The sequence below is a fragment of the Impatiens glandulifera genome, chromosome 4 (genome assembly GCF_907164915.1).
Source record: "Impatiens glandulifera chromosome 4, dImpGla2.1, whole genome shotgun sequence".
NCBI classification, from domain to species: domain Eukaryota; kingdom Viridiplantae; phylum Streptophyta; class Magnoliopsida; order Ericales; family Balsaminaceae; genus Impatiens; species Impatiens glandulifera.
In genome coordinates, this window is record NC_061865.1 from 45,606,921 (window position 1) to 45,630,076 (window position 23,156).

A 23,156-nucleotide genomic window follows, 5' to 3' on the forward strand; every position below is an offset into this window, starting at 1 on the left:
ATTATTTATTTAACCCTAAAAATATTTTTAAAAAATTAAAATAAATTGGTAAAATATTTGGTATATTTATTTTAATATTTTGTGTACTTAAAAAAATCAAAATTAAACTTAAAGAGTGAAAGAAAAATCAATTTCAAAGAAACCCTTAAGGTTTTAAAATAAAATTGCAATCTAGTGTGTCCGAAAATTGGAGAGTTGGCTATAGTAGAAACCGCATACATCGGATGGACGTTGGAATTGCATCCAACGCTTCAGAGCGCTCCGCATAGCTGGTTGTAGCTAGAGCAGTGCGCGCCCGGATCACAGTGGATTAGCAAACGGTTGTTAGCAGAATCGTTAACGGACCGCCCATACATCAATGATGCCTAACGGAACGCCTAAACGCGCCTTGAGCGGCGTCATTTTGGCCTCCAATCTTCTTCTTCATCGCGACGTCGTTGGAAAAGGTTGAAGATCCATTGATGATTTCTCCAACTTGGAACTCATCCGTTAGTCCACCATTTCGGCTCATTTAAAGCCTGAAACGATCACCTACGATGGTGATTATTTCTCCATGTCAAGATAGGAATGAATCATCTCTATTCCAGCGACTTAAGTCAAGAACAATCAAAAGTCATTAATGTCTTTTGGCCGATTCATGCCACTTGGAGCCTCCACCGAGTTAAGGACCGTATAAATACACCCCTTAAGTCATTTTGAATCCAATGAACCAACTCATAACCTTCAAATCGAAGAAAATCAAAATTCTCCATTAAAGCTTGAAGCTTTTGGATTTTTCGAATTTTCTGTTTGAGGCCTTAAAACTTAGATCTGAGCATCCAGAAAGCCCTAAGGATCAAGGAGTGTTCTCCAATCCCTGGTAATGTTTCAATCACCCTCTAATTCATATTTACAATTTGAAATTTGAAATTTTTATATTTCAAATTGCATAAGCTTGTATGCTTGCTATTTATGATGTTTTATGATTGAGAATTCATCCTTAGATGATTTAGAAACTATATGGATATGATAGAATCGATCAATCGATCTAAATAACAAAAACATAAATTTGAATTTTAAAAATCAAAAAAACGGGTTTGCTATTCTTGGGTTAATTTTGTTGAATCACGGTCCTAAAAGCTTCCCAGCATTATTGTAATTATGTTGGGAACCTATTTGGATCATGTTTGATCCATCCCGATCATGTTTGATCAAAATCAAAATTTTCAAAATAATCAAAAAAAATTGAGTTCTTGATTTGGTTCAAACAAGTAGTCAGTGTTCTTGTTTTGATACCAATCAAGTATATGTATTATAAACAAGCTATTGGATAGATCATTACACTTCAAAACAACTTTAAAATTAAAAACCCACTTTTTTTTATCACAAACTGTTTTGAATAAATTGATCATCATCTAGGTCGATATATACCTTGAGATGAGGATCAACAAGTTCCTAAGAGTTTTGTGAAGCTACCCAAGCTCTTAGATCAAAGATTAGAGCTAAAAAATTAATATAAAAACCTGCACTTTAGTGTTCTTGAGGACCAATAGGTCCGACCGAGGATCCTTGATCTGGACCAAAACCTAGGATCGAGAAATTTGAACCTCAAACCGAGACCTAGGACCGATATTCTTGAGCTAGGACTGAGAGGTCCAACCGATGTTCTTGAGTTAGGACCGAAAGATCCTTTGTCTACGAACAAAGAAGCTATAAGTAATGCAACTATGATCCTGGCTTAGGATGAACGTTGGCGGCATGCTTAACACATGCAAGTCAGATAGGAAGTGGTGTTTCTAGTGGCAGATGGGTGAGTAACGCGTAAGAACTTACCCTTAGTAGGGGAATAACAATTGGAAATGACTACTAATACCCCGTAGGTTAAGGAGAAAAAGGAGGAATCTGTCGAGGAGGGGCTCGCGTCTAATTAGCTAGCTGACCGATGATTCTCACCTAGGACTGAGAGGTCCGAACCTTGGGACTGAGAATCCCAAACCCTAGGACCAAGAATCATAAACCCCGAGACTGAGAGGTATAACCTTGGGACCGAGAATCCCAAGCTTAAGACTGAGAGGTACGAACCCTATAACCGAGGGACTTAGCCTAGAGCTAGCCTAGAACCGAGAGGTTTATACACCTCGACCGAGAAACTTATCCCCAAGCTAACCCAAGACTGATAGGTTTATACACCTAGACCAGTAAGATTAACCAAGGATCGAGAGTCCTTAGCATCTAGATTAAGGGACTTAAGTACTTAGACCGAAGATCCTAAGCCTCAACCAAGAGATTCCTCAACTTGGATTGAGGATCTGTTGACCTAGACCGATAAAAATGAAGCGCGAAAACCCTTTTCCCGAGTATCACTACATTACGAACTAAAAAACTATAGTCAATATGTTTGTATATGTATGCCAACTTTTATTGATTTAAAAAAAAATCAATTGGCAGCTATATTTCTAAATAAATAATCTTTTAAATTAATTATGTTTAATTAATTTAAACTAAAGGATTTTCTAAAAAATTAAAATTTTAATTTGATTATCAAAAATCCCCAAATTATTTAAAATTGAAACTCGAAGTTAATTATTTTTAATTAATTTCAAAAATCTGCCAGGAATCAGTGAAATCTTTTAAAAATAATATTTTATTTTATAATAAAATTCCCGACATGCAAATCGAGGTCAAAATTCCCGATACAAAAAGGGGTTTTTCCGGGGGTTATAAAGGTAAAAAGAACTTTATCAATTAATAGGCAATGAGATCTAGAGAAAAATAAATTAAGTGAGAATATCTCAACTTCATTTACCAAGGAAATAAATATCTAAAATATTCAATTACCAAGAATCATAAACCCTAGTACCGATAGGTCTAACCTTGGGATCGAGAATCCCAAGCTTGGGACCGAGAGCTACAAACCCTAGGACCGAGGGACTTAGCCCAGAGTTAACCCAGGACCGAGAAGTTTATACACCTCGACCGAGAAACTTAACCCTAGTCTAACCTAGGACTAATAGGTTTATACACCTAGACTAGTGAGATTAGCCAAGGACCGAGGGTCCTTAGCATCCAGACTGAGGGACTTTAGTACTTAGACCGAAGATCCCAAGCCTCGACCAAGAGAGTCCTCGACCCGAACTGAGGATCTGTTAACCTAGACCGATAAAATTAAAGCGCAAAAACTCTTTCCCGAGTATCACGAAACTAAGAACTAAAAAAAACTCTAGTCAATACGTTTGTATACGTATGTCAACTTTTATTGATTTTTAAAATAATCAATTGACGACTCTGATTCAAAATAAATAATCTTTTAAATTAAATATGTTTAATTAATTTAAACTAAAGAATTTTTAAAAGATAAAATTGTAATTTGATTATCATAAATCGCCAAATTATATAAAATGAAACTCGAAGTTAATTATTTTTAATTAATTTCAAAAGGCTATTAGGAATCAATGAAATGTTAAATGAGAATATCTCAACTTCATTTACCGAGGAAACAAATATATAAAATATTAATTTACACATGCGCTAGAAGGAGGGTTTGAACCTCAGACCTTGTGGTTAACAGCCACACGCTCTAACCAACTAAGCTATTCCAACAATGAATTTACAATGGAGCTCTTGTCCACATGTGAGCTACAATAAGCTCGAGTTATGTACTTTTACATAATGCCTTGACAAACGCTTCCATTTTTCAACTATTTTGGAGATCAATCTTCATCATATTAAAAGGAAAGGACATTTTGTCTTTCAATTTTTTAGGTAACTAGAAAATATTATTAACTTGTTTTCAATTTTTTAGATAATAATTTGAAATGATGAGATACCAATAAAAATAATTTTAACAAGGTGGCAAAAACATTAATCGATTTATGGGCTAGGAGATGAAGAAAAAATACATAAAATCAGAATATCTCAACTAAATTTAATAAAAAAACAAATCTTTCATTTACATTTGCGCAAAACGAGGTTGAATTCTCGAACCACAAGCTTTTTCACCCCGATACGGACCGATTAATGGGCAATGAGATTTAGAGAAATATACATTAAATGAGAATATCTCAACTTCATTTACCAAGGAAACAAATATCTAAAATATTTACTTACACATGCGTTAGAAAGAGGGTTTGAACCTCCAACCTAGTGATTTACAACCACACGCTCTAATCAACTGAGCTATTCCAGCAATTCATATATAATGGAGCTCTGGGTCACATGTGAGCTACAATAAGCTCGAGTTATATACTTTTACATAGTGCCTTGACAAAGGCTTCCATTTTGGTTCAAACCATTTTTCAATTATTTTGGAGATCAATCTTCGTCATATTAAAAGGAAAGGACATTTTGTCTTTCAATTTTTTAGGTAACTAGAAAATATTTCTTAACTTGTTTTCAATTTTTTAGATAATAATTTGAAATGATGAGATACCAACAAGATTAATTTTAACAAGGTGGCAAAAACATTAATCGATTTATGGGCTAGGAAATGAATAGAAAGTACGTAAAATCAGAATATCTCAACTGAATTTAATAAGAAAACAAATATTTCAAATCTTTCATTTACATATGCGCAAACCGATGTTGAATTCTCGAACCTCAAGCTTTTTCACCCCGATGATACGTAAATGGGTTTTTCCGGGGTTACAAAGGTGACAAGAACTTTGACCGATTAATGGGAAATGAGATCTAGAGAATTATACATTAAATAAGAATACATCAACTTCATTTACCAAGGAAACAAATATCTAAAACATTTATATACATCAACTTTATTTACCAATTGAGCTATTCCTACAATGCATATATAATGGAGCTCTTGGTCACATGTGAGCTAAAATAAGCTTGAGTTATATACTTTTACATGGTGCCTTGACAAAGGCTTCCATTTTGGTTCAAACCATTTTTCAATTATTTTAGAGATCAATCCTGGTCATATTAAAAGGAAAGGACATTTTTTCTTTCAATTTTTTAGGTAACTAGAAAATATTTCTTATCTTGTTTTCAATTTTTTAGATAATTTGAAATTATGAGATACCAATAAGAATAATTTTAACATGATGTCAAGAACATTAATCGATTTATGGGCTAGGAGATGAAGAGAAAATACGTAAAATCAGAATATCTCAACTGAATTTAATAAGAAAACAAATATTTCAAATCTTTCATTTACATATGCGCAAACCGAGGTTGAATTCTCAAACCTCAAGTTTTTTCACCTCGATACGTAAATGGGTTTTTTCCGATGTTACAAAAGGTGACAAGAACTTTGACCAATTAATGAGAAATGAGATATAGAGAAATGAGATATGAGATACCAATAAGAATAATTTTAGCATGATGTCAAGAACATTAATCGATTTATGGGCTAGGAGATGAAGAGAAAATACGTAAAATTAGAATATCTCAACTGAATTTAATAAGAAAACAAATATTTCAAATCTTTCATTTACATATGCGCAAACCGAGGTTGAATTCTCAAACCTCAAGCTTTTTCACCTCGATACGTAAATGGGTTTTTTCCGATGTTACAAAAGGTGACAAGAACTTTGACCAATTAATGAGAAATGAGATATAGAGAAATATACATTAAATGAGAATATTTCAACTTCATTTACCAAGCAAACAAATATCTAAAACATTTATTTACACATGCGCTAGAAGGAGGGTTTGAACCTCCGACCTTGTGGTTAACAGCCACACGCTCTAACCAACTGAGCTATTCCAGCAATGCATATATAATGGAGCTCTTGGTCACATGTGAGCTATAATAAGCTCGAGTTATATACTTTTACACAGTGCCTTGACAAAGGCTTCCTTTTTGGTTCAAACCATTTTTCAATTATTTTGGAGATCAATCCTCTTCATATTAAAAGGAAAGGACATTTTTTCTTTCAATTCTTTAGGTAATTAGAAAATATTTCTTAACTTGTTTTCAATTTTTTAGATAATTTGAAATTATGAGATACTAATAACAATAATTTTAACAAGATGTCAAGAACATTAGTCGATTTATGGGCTAGGAGATGAAGAGAAAATACGTAAAATCAGAATATCTCAACTGAATTTAATAAGAAAACAAATATTTCAAATCTTTCATTTACATATGCGCAAACCGAGGTTGAATTCTCGAACCTCAAGCTTTTTCACCCTATACGTAAATGGGTTTTTCCGGGGTTACAAAGGTGACAAGAACATTGATCAATTAAAGGGAAATGAGATCTAGAGAAATATACATTAAATGAGAATATCTCAACTTCATTTACCAAGGAAACAAATATCTAAAATATTTATTTACACATGCGCTAGAATGAGGGTTTGAACCTTAGAACTTGTAGTTAACAGCCACATGCTCTAACCAACTAAGTTATTCCAACAATGCATATATAATGGAGCTTTTGGTCTAATGGGAGCAGCAACAAGTTCGACTTATATACTTTTCCATAGTGCTTCAAAAAATGCTTCCATTTTGGTTCAAACAATTTTTCAATTATTTTGGTGATCAATCCTCATCATATTAAAAGGAAAGGACATTTTGTCTTTCAAATTTTTAGGTAACTAAAAAATATTTCTTAACTTGTTTGAGTTGTCCAAAAAGATAATTCATCATTTAAAAATTTGAAATGATGAGATACATATAAGTATAATTTTATCAAGGTGGCAAGAACTTTAACTGATTTATGGGCTATGAGATGAAGAGAGAAATATTTTCTAAAAATCTCGAAAAATTAGAAAATGCATTTTAAATATTTTTGGGATATTTTCACAAAAATATTTCAACAAAGGCTCGTTTGATGTTTATTTTTAAACCCTAATGCCTTTAAAAACGACTGATATTCTTCAAGTTTTTCCTCCATAGTTATAATCCGCAACAGATAATAGCATTTTAAATATTGTTGTTTCAATATTTTAAATAACGTTAAAACTTAAAAGCATGACTAGGACCGAAAGAATAATTTGTTAAAACTCAAATATTATACAACCAAATTTCAAAATTCAACTTTATAAGTAGAGACCGTTTTTAAAACGATTATGGAGGATGAAGAGCGAAAGCCCTTTCACGAGTATCACCAAACTACAAATTAAAAAAAAAACTATGGTCAATACGTTTGTATACGTATGTCAACTTTTATTGATTTTTAAAAATCAATTAGCGACTCTGTTTCAAAATAAATAATATTTAAATTAATTATGTTTACTTAATTTAAATAGAACGATTTCTAAAAAAAATTGTGATTTGATTATCATAAATCCCAAATTATTTAAAATTAAATCCCGAAAATAATTATTTTTAATTAATTTCAAAATATTGACAGGAATCAATTATATCTTTTAAAATAATATTTTATTTTAAAAGAAAATTTCTGACATGCAAACAAATGTCGAATTTTTAAACCTCGAGCTTTTCACAGGAACCTACACAAAGGGGTTTTTTCAGGGATTACAGATATTGACGTCCGTAAAAAAATGTACTATGTGGCATTTATACGAAAAAAATTACTAGTGACACGTAATTATAGACCTAAGCCAGACTCAACTTTATTTCATCGCGAAGTGAAGTTAAAGTTTAATTTGAGTTTGGATGGATGTAGTTTTTTCTTTATTATATTTTGTTTTTAATGAACTAATATTTATTAAAAAAAAATAAGGTAGCATTTAGAAGTACATGTCATTATTAAATTTTTTAATTATAAAGGTCAAGTAATAGGATAAAACCTCATTTTATACCTACTCGATAATGTGAGACCTTAAATAGTGAGATTCTAAAGAAGATGTCCCTAATTCTAATTGAACACAATAAAGACCTCTAAATTGTGAGGTTAGAAATAAAAGATCTCAAATTTCAAATGGCCCCAATAAAGATCCCCAAATTAAAAAGTTTAAAAGAAAAAATCTCAAATTGTAATTGGTCACCAATAAGGGCCCTGATTTGTTATTTCGATATCTTTAATTGTATCATCTAATACATTAACAAAAATATTAAAATATTTTAAATATATATTATCATTAATCACATCACCCATAATCTAGTATCATTTCATCAACTAGCATGTATTTCGTGCATTTACACGAGTAATAATATAAAAAACCGTGAAAAAATATTACGGTAAAAATATGATAGCATTTTAATTTTATTTTTAACCGTTTTAAGTTTATAGGCAAGTCAACCCACAATCCGACTCAAGTATCCATTTACTCTCACATTGTAGAACGATTTCTAAAATAATTGATACAGTTTGATTCCTTAACTCAATTAGTTTGACCTCTAAAGTCCACTTCTTCTCCATACTACGAGTGAAAGGAAAAATTGTAAGACTACCATTAAAGTAGAACATGCGAGACTTACTATATCCATATGAATTATGTCTCATATCTCTATAAATATGACGGAATTCTTCCATTATTGCTCACTATTAATAGTGAAATGTATAGAACAGAGTCAAAAGAGAATTGTGACCAATTAAAAACTATTGTTAAACTGTCCCGCGTTCATCAAATTTAATGTTAAATTTAAAATATAAAGTGTTATTAGCCTAGTTGGTTAAATGGGTGTACTTGTTTTGTTAGGTTGCAAGTTCCAATCATACCTATAACATTTTTAATTTAATTTTTAATCGTTTTAAGTTTATGGGCGAGTAACCCACAATCCGACCCAAGTGTCTATTTATTCTCACATATAAATCCAAATTAACCACCGCTCTCGACCCAACAATCCGGACACTTTAAAAATTAAGCATTATTATATATATATATAAATTCTCATTAATCACATAACCCAATTCATTAACTAAAATATAGTATATTCCTTTTATAAAATATATATATATTATCGATATATATTAATAGTATTTTATAATAAAAAAATCATCTTCCTTAAAATCACTATTTTTAAATAAATCAGAATCTATTTAAACAAATCACAATTAGACTAAATTTTTGAATTTATTATATATTTTTTTGTAATGAAATTTAAATTATTGTTTTTTTATAAATGTGATGAAATATTGTTTATTTGGTTATGCATCAATCTTTTTTCCCAGTAAAAATTAAACGAAACTACACTGATTGAAGATTTTTATATCAAAATTTATAATATCTCTATTTTCCTTTCAAAATAATTATATTTGAATTATATATTTATACATTTTAAAACTTTGATTGGGTTTGAATTATATGAACCAATCTTGATTATGAATTTAAATATTTTTTTATTTAATACTATTTAAAATTAAAAAATAAATTAAGAATATTTGAATATGACGATTTAGAAGATTTAACAGTTAAATAAATATATATATCATGTGATAAAAAGCTTTTTGAAATAATCCAAATAATTCAAGATCAAACAAAACAAAAAATAATCCTTTTACTTAAATAATTTTAAATAATTTATTTTCTTATAATCCAACACCTAACAAGGTTTATTAAGTAATAACGACCATTGATTTATAAATAACCTATTTCTTTATGAACCAAATTTTGCTTTATATATTACATATCCTTATAGAAAAATAGGATTAAGGAGACTAAATTAGAATATCAAATTATATAATATATATGTAAATAAAGTCAATTATTTTTTTATATATTAAACTGAATTTATATATATATTATTTTACCAAACTCGATTTGTTTTCATAAAAATAAACTAGTATTCTTTGTTTTAAATATTATCCGCTCTTAAGTCTTGATTAAATAATTTCTCCGTACAAGGACCGGAGTCTCGAAAAGGATGCTATAAGTATAATAAATATCTATGATTAATTAATTATATGATAGAAACAATAATAAAGGAAACCGTGTGATTTGGTGTACATTTCATAAATTAATGGTGTGGACTCTTGGATCAATGTTCTATCCAATAAGACAGGTCATAACGTGTTTGTTTATAAATTGTATATTAATATAATGTTGGAATTTCTACACACATTTATTGTGATATTGATGGAATTTGAGGGTTTTGAATGAATAGATTGATAGTGGTACATGACTTTCTCTCTTAAAATATCATAATGAATATTTGTACAAATATTTTAAATCTCAAAGATTACTTTGGAATTAAATTGAGATTGAATGATATAATTCTTACCCAAGTCATTCAATTCTCATATGAATTCATCAATTCTATTGGATTTCTCTCGTCATTTTCTTCACTCTATTCAATCAATTCTTCACCTGGATTTATCCTTTGTGTTTGCATCGACAAAGGCGCGCAACACTAAGTAGATTAGACGCTTCTTCAATATTTGGAAATGACAAGAATTTTTTTCACTGAACTTCGAGTAAGAAAAATGAATACCAAATATCATGGTGTGAACAATATCTCAAAACAAAAATCAAGAATCCAAAATGAACCTAAAACATTATCAACAATGGTTTAGAATGGTTTAGAATGGTTTAGAGGTGCACCATTTCATCATCAAAACACACACAAAAATTGATCTTACAAAATGAATACTCGACTCGAAGCCCAACAAAATAGATTCAACAACATTAGCTCTCTAATGAAATTAGGATTAAAAAGACAAACAGCGAAATTTGAGACATTGATCGAAACTCTAATACACCAATTTAACAATCACAGCGGTAACAACTACAAAACAAAGCAATAGAGAAAGTGACCTACAACGTAAAGTTCCAATACCAAATGATAACGCAAGAGTGTACCACTAAATAATCAAAACTGACACTCATACAAATAATGCAAATGCAAGAAGAGGTCCTCCTCATGAAAGAGATGAATTTGATTTTCAAGAAATTGTCATTGTTTTCACATTTAACAACTTCATCCCTAAACCTATTATCAACATTGGCTTTGCTCAAAATTTTGCCTATATTTTTAGTTTAACTACTATCAGCAATTGAAGACACCTCATTTTTTTTTGGATTCGTCGTTAAAATTTTAAGACACCTCATTTTTTTTGGATTCGTCGTTAAAATCTTTTAGAAATATCATATTTATCTGAGATTGGTGGGGTGACCTTCATTTACTTACCTATACTTATTTCATATATTTGTTGCATGTCAAACTCTTGTTTTGGGTTATCAATTTCTCACTCAAATGATTAAGCAATGATCCAAAAACTAGAATAAAAGTGGTTAAAATTGATGTGGTGTAACCTCTATTATATTGATTAGATATTATTAGAAAACAATCAATTACATTATTTTTTACATCTTTTATTTTAAATAATTAGAAAAGAATCCTCATATTAATTAAATAATTTTTCAGCATATATATTAAGCTTTTGTAATGCAAACCTAATGATAGAAAATAATAATAAAATATCATTCTTTTTCAATGTCTCTTTTTAAAATATTCTATTATTTGGTACTAGTGACTCCATATCTAAGAAGTCACAAAACCTTCTACTAATATATCCAATCCTCCAAGTTTCTTTGGATCCATCAAAACTTTTTACCAATCTATCAAAATTTATTGCCTTTACAAATATCAAAGGTTCCATTTCAGAGTTTAATAACGAAGACTATGATTTCTGGTACGTAAATATAAAGAATATTTTTCGATCACTTAACCAATGGGAAATTGTGGAGAATGGAGTGAATGAGATAGAGGAAGAAACTGAACTCAATAAAGTCAACCTGAAGAAACTAAAGCAGTCTCGATAAGCTGACGCAAACGCTTTTTCAATCCTCCAAAGAATAGTTACTGAAATAATTTTTCCCAAAATCATGTGTGCCGATACAGCCAAAAAGGCATGGGAGATCTTGTAGAGTGAATCCCAAGGAGATGTGAAAGTTTGAACAATTTAGCTCCAATCACTACTCAGGAAATTCGAAAGTACCAAAATGAAGGACACAAAGATCCTCATGGAGTTCTCGACCAAAATATTTGATTTGGTCAATTAGATGAAATCTCGCAGTGAAGATGTCACTAGAGAAGGGAGAGAAGGGTAAGAAAGATTCTCATATGCCTTCTTAAGATATACGATCCCATCATAGCCGTTATTGAAGAAACAAAGTATCTATCAACACTCACAGTCCAAAAAGTGATCTTCCTTAAAACAATTTAAGTCCGAGAACATTTTCTCGTTGTCGCTTCCCCATTCCAACACAAATGCCGCCGAAATCATCATTCCCCTTTGCTTGCTGTTCTTCGACGACGAATCCTTCTTCTTGGATTACCAGAAGCAACATGTTTTCTTAGGTGGTGAAGGAGACGGAAAAGACTCATACTGATTCAACGAATCTAAAGGAAAATGATTGATCTAGATTTTGCGCTACTCAGGTTTCCTTCATTGGAGAGATATTTTTCATTACAGCCAACGAATTTGATGAATTAGATGCCAAAGAAACATACTCATATTCAGAATGATGAAAAATCCCCCATAGTAGAGAACGAAATTAAAGTTTATGCATTTATTTATATCTATTCTTGCGATTTTTATTGTCATTCTTGATGATGTGCAGAGACATTCTTGTAACGGTGTTGGTTGTCGGAATTGTTGTCTGAGTTTTATTAACGGTGTTAGATGCAGATGAGTTGAGAGAGCATATTCGGTTGAAAGAGATAAGTTATTTTTAATTTTTTTTAATAATAAGATTAGTTTGAATTGGAAATTTTGATTATAAAAATAATATATATAAAAATAATACGTGGATATGACAGGTCAATGACAACATGACTACATTTTAATGCGGTTAGAAAAATCTGTTAAGTTCAATAAATTTAACATTTTTTTGACAAGTTTATATACACAGATAGAATTTTATAACTTAATAAATAAATTTACATCTCCGTCCAACTTTATAAATAAAATTGATATTATTCTCATTATTTATTCATGAAATAATATAATATATTATCAAAAGTTAACTAACGAAGGAGTTATAATATTTTGAATCTTTTCTACTTAAATATTTTACAATTTAGTAATATAATAATAAGATAAAAACTTTTGATAAACGAACCGAACCTAACGTGAGAGGTAAAAAAAAGTGAGACTTAACGCAAGACAATCACTTTTCTTGAAAGGTATTGTAAGCCACTTGAGTTACCATCTTTTCAACCAAACAATGATGATTATATGGTCCTTGTTCATTCGTCCCTAGTAGCCGAAGACGAGAATGTCTAACTACTGAGCTCGTGTGAACTAATTAGAGGAACAATACGAGGTCTCTTATCTTCTTTGGTACCAACAAGACTTAACAAGTTCACACATGACACATCAACATGTATTTTGCTATGAACGATCTTATCAATTTAGCATAAAGATCATAAGACTAGGTGTTAAATTTAGATTTCAAATTCCGTTTAAAAACACTTAAACTTTTAACAAAAAGATGATCAATGAACATGACTAATATCATTTTCGAGAAAAATGAAGTCAAGAATAGTTCTCGTAGAACTATAATAAAAAATTATCGGAGAATACTTTTGTTGATTCCAATAAGTGTGATTGATAGAGTTATCATTGTAATTGAGCCCAAGTTAGGCTATTTACTTATCTTTTCATGAAGAATGAAGTTAAGCATAATTCTTGTAGTACTTGAAGATATGGTTTGCACTAAATTTTTTTCTCATTTCACTCCATCTAATTCATCACTTATTTTATTCAACAAAAACACCTTTTATTTAAAATATTCTTTCTCATCTTTCATCTCTGAATAAATTAATAAAATAATCATTAAATTTAAAAAATTGATTTTTTCAAAATTAAGTTAAACAAATATTTTATCCAAACTCAAAATAAAATTCAAAAAAAAAACTAAGATCAAACAAGCTCTAAATGTCATTAATGCATGACATGGATTCATGTGAAGAAGAGATTCAACCCAAAGCCCAGCCTTAACCAACCCAACAAAACAAAATGGCGATTTTTCGGGTCAGGCTCCGAACGGAAAATCCGATTGGTCACGCCATCAAAGCCCATGAAAGGGGACAAATGAGAATTCAATTTCAGATTAGAGATTTTGGTTCCTTATCTTTTCTTCTCCTATTTGATCCTATCACGATCTACCATCATCCCCAATATCTCTTCTTCTCTCTCCCTAAATAAAAGAAGAATCTTCAAATCTGACTCAGAAATGCGATTCAGACCCATTTCTTTGAACTGACATCTTCCAAATCCCGACTCTTTTGCCACACCAAACCATGTATTGTCTTAACAGCTCCATCCCTTCCTTCTCCGCCCTCAAATCCTCTCCCAAATCAACTTCATCTTCTTCTATTCGCCAAAGCAACATACCCAGAATTCGCTGCATAGCTGGAGGTAAAATTAGTCAAACAAATCTATACCCAGAATTAATTCGAATAATCTCCGGTCAACTTTCTCGTTTGCTTGCCCTAAAAATCTATAATTTATGAGATTGTTTTAGCAGGAATTGTGAATTAATAGACAATGTTCTCGTTTATAGGAACTGTTGCCGAACCCACAATTGTGAATGCTACTGAACCCTTATTACTGAGTACTGTTCGTGGCCATGAAGTAGAAAGACCTCCAGTTTGGCTTATGAGGCAAGCAGGGAGGTATATGAAGGCAGGTTTAGTTCATGGTTTTATCTCAAAAGAGAATTAGCCATTTCATTTTTTATATCTTGTGTTCTTAACCTGTAATTTTTGTCAATTATGAACTTGATATTGGCCACTCGACTTGCTGTGACCACTTTTAGTTTGTCATTGTAGAATGAAAGCCCTATTAGAGGCCAACATTTCATTTTTTTTATATCAATAAGCAGCTTAATCAAGAAGTTTGATGCATACATTTCTGGGTTTACAGCTATGTTATGATTCTCATGTCTTCCTTTTCTGTTGCAGAGTTATCAACTGATTTGCGAGAAGTATCCTTCTTTCAGAGATAGATCAGAGAATGCAGATCTTGTGGTGGAAATATCTCTCCAACCATGGAAAGTTTTTCAGCCTGATGGGGTAATAATATTAACTTTTCCCTTATAAACCCATGTCAAGTTTAGGGCATTGCTTATTTATTGTCTTACCAACTGTCAAAACAGGTTATATTGTTCTCAGATATTTTAACTCCTCTTACTGGGATGAACATACCTTTTGACATTGTTAAAGGCAAAGGGCCAATCATATTTGATCCACCACAGACATCTGCGGATGTCCAAAAAGTTCGAGAATTTATTCCCGAGGAATTTGTTCCATATGTTGGAGAAGCGTTAACTACCCTACGAAAAGAGGTCAGTGACATATTTGGTTATTGATGCTGAATATTTACTTTTTTAACAATAGAGCTATTATTGTAATTCCAGGTTGATAATAAAGCGGCTGTATTGGGTTTCGTTGGTGCTCCCTTTACCTTGGCATCATACGTGGTTGAAGGTGGTTCATCAAAGAACTTTACCAAAATAAAGAAATTGGCTTTCTCTCAACCTCAGGTAAGCTCTTAAACCAAAAAATGCATTCCCCGCTATTCGATTTTCTCCTTGGTTTGAATTTTTATATCATCCCAATGTGGCCTTATTCTTACATATGGTAATGGGGCAGATTGGGACGGGGAATGATCTTTACTATCCTCACCCCATTTTACTTCTGAGCCACCACTTATATTATAATGGATAGAAGTTCATTTTGTTTTCTCAATTTGCTTCCTCAACACGCAGTAGTCTCGTTTTGCTTCCTAAACTCTTAATAATCAGTTTTTTCTGAACTTCGTTAAGTTTTTAAATCATCTATACACAATTTTTGCATCTCTCAATCTTGGGCTAAATTAACTATTTTTTCCTTCTAAAGTGCATATCAAGGCATTACTGAAGTTAACCAATAAATGACAATGAAAAGTAATTTGACCCATTTTTAATAGTTCACGAAGCAAAACAAGCTGATTGAAAATGCAAAATGAACTTTTTCCTATCGGATTCCATTTGCCCCATGGGTGGGAACTAATGATCATCCTCTATAGGGAGAAAGAAAATGAAAGAATCTTTTTTCTGTATGAGACACTTTTTCATAAATCCATAGTAAAGTCGCATGTACTATAGGAAAAACCAAACCAGTACAAAGTATTATGACAATTTTGGTCATAACTAAAGACAACACGAAATAAAACGTCAAAGGATTCACACAAAAACAATGTATATTGGATAATACTCAAAACCAACATCTAAAAAACCAGAGTAAAGAACCCAAACTCTGTTTAGCCAAGTTTGACACTAATCTTGACGCCCTCGGTACATGCATCCCTAGAGTTGGTGCCCCTTTTACCACATCACTGTGAAGTAATACACATATTCTAAAGTTTCCAAATAATATGTATATATACTAAACTCTATTTAAATTAATATAATTTATAATATATATAGTCTAATAAATGTGATTTCTAACCTCTATATTATAATATATAAAATAGTAAAAGAAAAAATTGAATATACATGTTAGTGACATTGGTCAAACCGAGTAAAACACCTATGTTTGGATTGATTTGACTTGGTTTTTATGGGGGCAGATTGAAATTGACATCCCTACTTATACTTCTCTTAAAGGTTCTCCATGCCCTTCTGAAGAAATTTTCTGTCTCAATGGCTAAATACATTAAGTACCAAGCCGACAGTGGAGCTCAAGCGGTTCAGATATTTGATTCATGGGCCACGGAACTTAGCCCAGTTGACTTTGAGGAGTTCAGTCTTCCTTATTTAAAGGAAATCGTGGACTCCGTCAAACAAACACATCCAAATCTTCCACTTATCCTCTATGCCAGTGGGTCAGGAGGTTTGCTTGAAAGACTGCCTCTGACCGGAGTTGATGTAGTCAGCTTGGATTGGACAGTGGATATGGCTGAAGGAAGGAAGCGTTTGGGCCATCATGTGGCAGTTCAGGGTAACGTCGATCCTGGTGTTCTATTTGGCTCGAAAGAGTTCATTACAAAGAGAATACTGGATACTGTCACAAAAGCAGGGAACAAAAAACACATTCTGAATTTAGGACATGGGATTAAGGTAGGTACACCCGAGGAGAATGTCGCTCATTTCTTTGAGGTTGCCAAGTCGATCAGATACTAGAAAGGATTCAATCAGAGTTCAGTTTTTTCTTTTCTTTTTAGGGTTACGTCGTGATCAGTTTGCCTTCCAATCTGTGGTTACATTGGATTGCTAACTTCATACCCATGAAGCTGAGTTAGAAATCTTTTGTAAAATTAATATTTTAGGGTTTCAACTGGATTCTGATTTCTGAGGGGTGTTTAGTTTCTATGTAAAACAATTGTTTATGTTGTTGATAAAAGAATGGAGCCAGTTGAGGTGGTTTCAGCTTTGTGATGCTAGTTCTGGTTGTTGATATAAGTCATAATATTATTGTTGTTGATCTAGTATAAAGTGTATAGTAAAATAGTTAGCTTTTTTGAATTTATGTCAAAACTTAGATTATTTATTCTAGTGTAAAATGAATTTACCATTTCTATTCCGTTTTATTTACAAAAATTTTAACAACTAATTTTTATCATTTTTTATAGCAGAATTCTTGTGAAACACCAATCATAAAATAATATTAAATATTTTTTATGATTAATTATATATATATATATATATATATATTTTTTTTTTATGATTGTTATTATTAGTATAAGGGTTGAATACAAATATTATGACCCAAAACAAGTAGAATTTATTAAAATTGATAATTTACATAAAATCTTAACATTTGTTTAAAAAAATATTAGTTATATTATTAGTATTTATATATATAATTAAATATAGAATCAAGTTTTAAGAAATTATAATTACACAAGTTTATTTATCTGAATAAATTATTATATTTTTTAAATATGTAAATATAAATTTATTTTATTCTTATGAAATTATAAAATTAAAATAATTTATAAACTCATAAAATAGTAAAATATTAAAATTTTAATTTAAAAATGTAAAAATTTAACTAAATAAAAGATGTACCTAAATTAAAAATAACTTTTTAAAAAGTACAAGATTTTCCAAGATAAATAGAGATTTTAAACAGCCTACTTTGGATAGCATTGGGTCTAATGTCACTTTTATTTTTCTACCACTTTGTAAAATAAAAAAAAATAATGATTATTTACTTTTTATAAATTTAGTAGTATATGTGAAAAGTGTTCATCTTGAAAATAAAATATAAATTATTGTTAAACATCTCAACTTAGTAAATGAAATGTGAAATTCAATGAAATGACACTAAATATTAGTTTATTTGAGTGACACTTTTTTTTTTTTTTACGAAAATGCCCTCGTTGCGAGATGCAATGTAATCAGATACTGTATGAATTTTTTTTTTATACACCCAAAAAATGATATAATAGTAAATGTAAATAAAATAAGGATTGATTAGTGCGGAAAAGAAAAAAAGGGCGTCTCGCGATTGCCGGTTGTGTCTCGCGAATGCCGGTTGCGTCTCACGATAGGGACAAAATCGTCTAAAAATAAAAAAATGTGTTACCAGCGCTTTTTATTTTAAGCGTGGGTCAAAAAGTCATATAACTGAATCTTTAGAGTCATTTCATCAAATTTTCGAATGAATCACTCTGAAAAATGTTAATTTGCAAATATATAATATTAAATATTAAAAATATTAAATGATAGAAAATTATTCTAACTTTTTTACAAGTAAATGATGATTTTTGAAAATACAATCAAACAAGACCTAAACTATTATTACAAGTTACTCCCCCAGCGCGCCGCAAACCTTCAATGGGGAAAATTTTCATTTTTCAAATCGACTCCAGTTGAATACAGTACCTGCAACTCGCTTCGGTTCCAATCTGTAGTAAGAGTCGCGAATTCGATTTTGGGTGTTGATTCGCTCATGAAGGGTGGCGAGGAGACTGAAACGAGGAAGACAGACGCTTGTGTTTGACTGCGATTCTACAACACAAGTGTAAAACCAAGAGATGAAGTACGCAAAGCCTTTGCATTTGTTTCGTGATTTGGTAAAGGCAAGTTCATCTGGAAGTGGGCGTCTTCTTGGTCTGGATGTGGGGGATAAGTATGTGGGTCTTGCTGTTTCAGATGCCAATAACGCAACTGCTTCTCCTCTCAGGTGGGTATCTTTCTCTAAACTTATATTATATTTGATATTCAAGTGAAGAAGTTAAATGGGTCAAGATAATTATGAACAAATAAACAGGATAAACTCCTATTATCTAGGAACTTGCCTAATCTACAGAATTGTAAGTTTAATCTAATGCAACACTGATCAACTATATTAGGTTGATCTATTCATAAAAATAAATAAAACTACAGCAGAGGGTTTAACCCTTGTTTTTCTTTGAAAATAGAGATTCCATTAATGATGTGATGGCCCATAATGACCTGAACTACACACAATGATGAGCCAATTTTCGTGACACTACGTCTGAGAGACAACTTCCCAACTCATAATAGGAAAAGAAATGCAACAAAAGTGAAGGCAAAAAGGGGTGCAAAAGCAAAAACAAGAAACAAGTCATAAAAACAGGGGGAGGGAGCTAACAAACGCCAAACTTCCTTCCACATTCTACCTGTCGTTCCAGAAACTGATGGCCGTGCCCGTCTCCCATCTTGAATAAAGAGTTCTCCTTGAATTTCTTATGCCAAACGCTGCAATTTATATAGGTTGATATCACTTTTTGGTGACCATACATGACCAATCCAAACCGTACTTGGCTCTAATAAAGGATGCCCGCGTACTATCTTGTTCATTGGAGAATCTTTCGCACCACTTAAACAGGAGTGCCATATTAAAAGTCACAAGGTCTCATATCCCAAGACCTCCACAGTTCTTGTGTAGCTTGACCATGTTCCAATTAACCAGTTGCAAGAATGAGGACTCTTTGTTTTCCTTCTTCTTCTCTTCTTGTTGGCTTGCTCACATTTTTCAGATTGTTTAGGATATAGACATTTTTCCACTAGCTTTATTTACTGTTTCCATTAACAACATGTATTTTTAGTTAAGTCATCAGTGATGCTTTATGCACTTTATACTTCCTTTTTTTATTTGTTTATCTGCAATCTACATTTTATATTTGTGACTTTTATTCTACTTAGTTGATATTTCCCTTTCTAATGAGTTCATACTGGGATATTTTGCATCAGTGTTCTCGTTCGAAAGAAATCAACTATTGAGCTGATGGCTATTGATTTTCAGTGTTTGGTGAGTTTATTTCTTGAATCATTTTTTATCCCTTGTTTGGAAACTCCATGACTTTACCAGCTACATTATGTCTTGATTTCAAAGGGGGAATGTTTTTTAATTCAGTATTCTGCCAAATAGAAATCACGAATTAATCCCGTGATTTTTCTTATATCATCTCAAGTGATAGAAGAACATTGTAGTCAATTAGGTGGTGCAAATGTTCTTTAACTGTTGCTCAAATAAAATGTGCATCTGATTAACATAGAAGTGGTAGAACTTCTAATCACTTCTGTGAGTGTAACATTTATTCCGATTAGGGATCACTTTACGCTGCGGTTAAATTTCTTTGCATGCAGATCTCTGAACTGTCCCTTATAGGCTTTGTTGTTGGTTGCCCTTTTGACAGGCATAGAAGGTGTCCACAAGTATGTTTTTTTATTTTATTTTTTTTGTTTCACATTATGTATTCTTGCTGACAACACTTCCTTCATTAGTCAGTGATAATAAAACTCTTCATTGACGAGTTATGTAAAAACGAGAGACTCGAAGGAATGAAGTATACCTTTTGGGATGAGTGCTTCACATCGAAGGTAGGTCCATTGAATGAAGTTAATAGATGCCTGTTTTCAACTCTCACTTCATTAACATGCAAACTTCATTATGACTAAATTTCTTCCATTGCTTTCTAATGTTGGTGTATTGTGAACTCAGAGTGTAGAATTAATGTTGAAGCCATTGAGTTTTCACCCTGTGGTGGCTAAGACAATGACTGACAAATTTGCTGCAGTGGGAATACTTCAGGTGTTTCTTTTCTTCTTGGTGTGATGCTTCATAATAATGTTTCAAGTTCATTACAGTTACATCTCTCAGGTCATAAGTATCATATGATTGTTCTTTCGCTTTGACAGGGATATCTGGATCATGTGAACCAGATGCAATAAAGTTAAACTAATCCGGGTAGAAATTCACTGTTTTTTTTATTCTCTTATTCGAAATGCGCCAAGTAGGGGTTCAACCAGCAATCTTCTTCTGCTAACAAATTCTGACTTACATTACATTAATTTAGTGAACTATGTGAATAGAAGCTACAGAAGAAAGCAATATTCTCTAGATGTGAAAATGTGCCCATTTGGAACACATGTCTTAAAAAAATTGTGTATCGTTTATTTATTTTAGAAGCAAATATATGAATATTTAATATATTGCCACAAATAAAGTAGAGAAATAAGTGGGCAGGTTGATTGGTGGGTTTTTACTTATACTTGAAATGATCTTATATCATATTAGAATAAGTCTCACACAATGTTCTTCAAACTGTTTATGTAATCTTTTTGAATGCATATGCAATCTCAATTACAAGATTTGTTTGATTTGAAAAAACTATATTTTGACTTAGTGGGACTCTTTATTTATTGATCTAAGTTATAACTTGGGGACAGTTTAACCAATGACAAGATTTATCATAATTTAGTTGAGTTATAACTCAAGAGGACATCACAAGGAAAAGATTAATAAGGAGAGTATAGATCCACATCCATGTAGACTCACTTACCTACCCTTATGGGGCAAAATTAAGACAGGTTATGAATTTTGTATGATTTCCTTTGAGTATGATTTTTTACCCTTTTCAACATTTTCCTCAATATTTATGATAATTTCAACAAAAATTGCCATGCATTTAGATTCCACTTCGTAACCAAGTTCTCAAAGTTATGAGTTGGTTGATGTTGTGCATCTTTGACACATTCTTGAACTTATATTCCTCTAAGCAGCACACTGTCATCAGGACAAACCCTATAATCAATTTTTGGTCTGGGCTGGATCCTGCACTCAATATGCAGTATCCTCGTCCACCATCAACTGAATGAGATCCTCCACGAATGGTGAGTAGAATCCTCCACCTCAGAATTTGTTTGAGGGGCCTTTATCCTTGACACACCTATCCTCAATATGTCCACTTTGCAACCTAGATTGTCATATATTTAGTCTCTCGAAAGTTGGTCCTCAATTATGAGATGTGTAGGAGCTAAGGACGGAGTCATAATTTGAAATTTATTTAGGCTAAATGTTTTTCACAACAATCAATATAACACAATAATAGAAGTTGAGTATGCAAACAATTACTCATGTCGAGGCTAAATCTTCAATTTTTGGAATATAATATTCATGAATAATAGAATTTTAATCTATACTTGAAGTAAATTCTTTATCAATGTCATGAAATATGCTAGAAAGTTTCTCCCATTTTATTAAAAAAAACTTTTTTTAACATGTTTTAGCGAAAAATATCCGTTATGTAGAGTTAAAATTAGACGAATCAACTTGTTAATGAAATGATATTCTTTGAACTTTTGTTTTTAATAACTTGGGCACAATTTTGAGAAGGTGGACATATTATAAAAATTTGATGACAAACCCTAAACCATTTGATTCTGCATTAATGTTCTCAAGCACGTTAATATTTGTATCATACCTATCTAGTTTCAAATAAAATCAAAATAAGAATTCCAAGCTCGGTGTAAAGTATCAATCTAATTAGCTCTTCTCCCAATCTTGCATCTCGAAGAATATATAATAAGATTAATAATAGTCGTTAGATTCGGAAAAAAAAACATATAAATGTCTCTTTTTCAGCAGCAACGTAATTCGTTTTTGATTTCCGATCTTACCTGTCTAGGCTGAAAATCTCCTGCACTAGTAGGGATGTGGATTCTAACAAAAATATTAGACAAGGATAAATCAACTAAATATTAGAAACACTCATTCCTAGGAAGAGTTCTCACCAATCTCTTGTCATCCTCATTCAAACAAAACTATTACTCATATTTCAGACAAATTAGACAGTCAATTCTTATTCTAGAGAAGTGATAGTAATTAATTGGAGTTGGGTAATAGATAGCCATGAATATGGAGGAGGATATAGAGATAGAGTCATAGAGAGAAATAAGACTTTGACTTATCATGAAGAAGAGATAAATAAGAACTTGTTTCTCATCTAACACCACCAATTGACGATTCACGACTGGTTTTGGTGGCGGCTTTAAATATTCGAATAAGATAATAACTGTCATGTAAACCGATGTGAAATAGATATCTCCCGCCAACTTTTCGACAAGAT

The 23,156-nt window shown here is 31.5% G+C and overlaps 2 protein-coding genes and 2 non-coding genes across 4 annotated transcripts; 2 read left to right on the forward strand and 2 right to left on the reverse strand.

Annotated features, from left to right (window-relative positions):
* Positions 1-3,505: 3,505 nt before the first annotated feature.
* Positions 3,506-3,579, reverse strand: TRNAN-GUU. Its single transcript has one exon. It is a non-coding gene; the product is annotated as a tRNA-Asn (tRNA).
* A 2,052-nt stretch (positions 3,580-5,631) lies between these two features.
* TRNAN-GUU lies at positions 5,632-5,705 on the reverse strand. Its single transcript has one exon. It is a non-coding gene; the product is annotated as a tRNA-Asn (tRNA).
* Positions 5,706-13,925: 8,220 nt separating this feature from the next.
* Positions 13,926-17,216, forward strand: LOC124934181 (uroporphyrinogen decarboxylase). The gene is made up of 6 exons (XM_047474672.1): positions 13,926-14,210; positions 14,356-14,477; positions 14,756-14,866; positions 14,950-15,138; positions 15,211-15,336; positions 16,441-17,216. The coding sequence occupies exons 1-6, from the start codon at positions 14,093-14,095 to the stop codon at positions 16,954-16,956; spliced, it is 1,182 nt and encodes a 393-aa protein (XP_047330628.1). The 5' UTR covers positions 13,926-14,092; the 3' UTR covers positions 16,957-17,216.
* Positions 17,217-18,615: 1,399 nt separating this feature from the next.
* Positions 18,616-21,215, forward strand: LOC124936487 (putative pre-16S rRNA nuclease). Its single transcript, XM_047476990.1, has 6 exons — positions 18,616-18,964; positions 19,999-20,056; positions 20,395-20,463; positions 20,533-20,628; positions 20,750-20,839; positions 20,947-21,215. The coding sequence occupies exons 1-6, from the start codon at positions 18,816-18,818 to the stop codon at positions 20,977-20,979; spliced, it is 495 nt and encodes a 164-aa protein (XP_047332946.1). The 5' UTR covers positions 18,616-18,815; the 3' UTR covers positions 20,980-21,215.
* Positions 21,216-23,156: the final 1,941 nt, after the last annotated feature.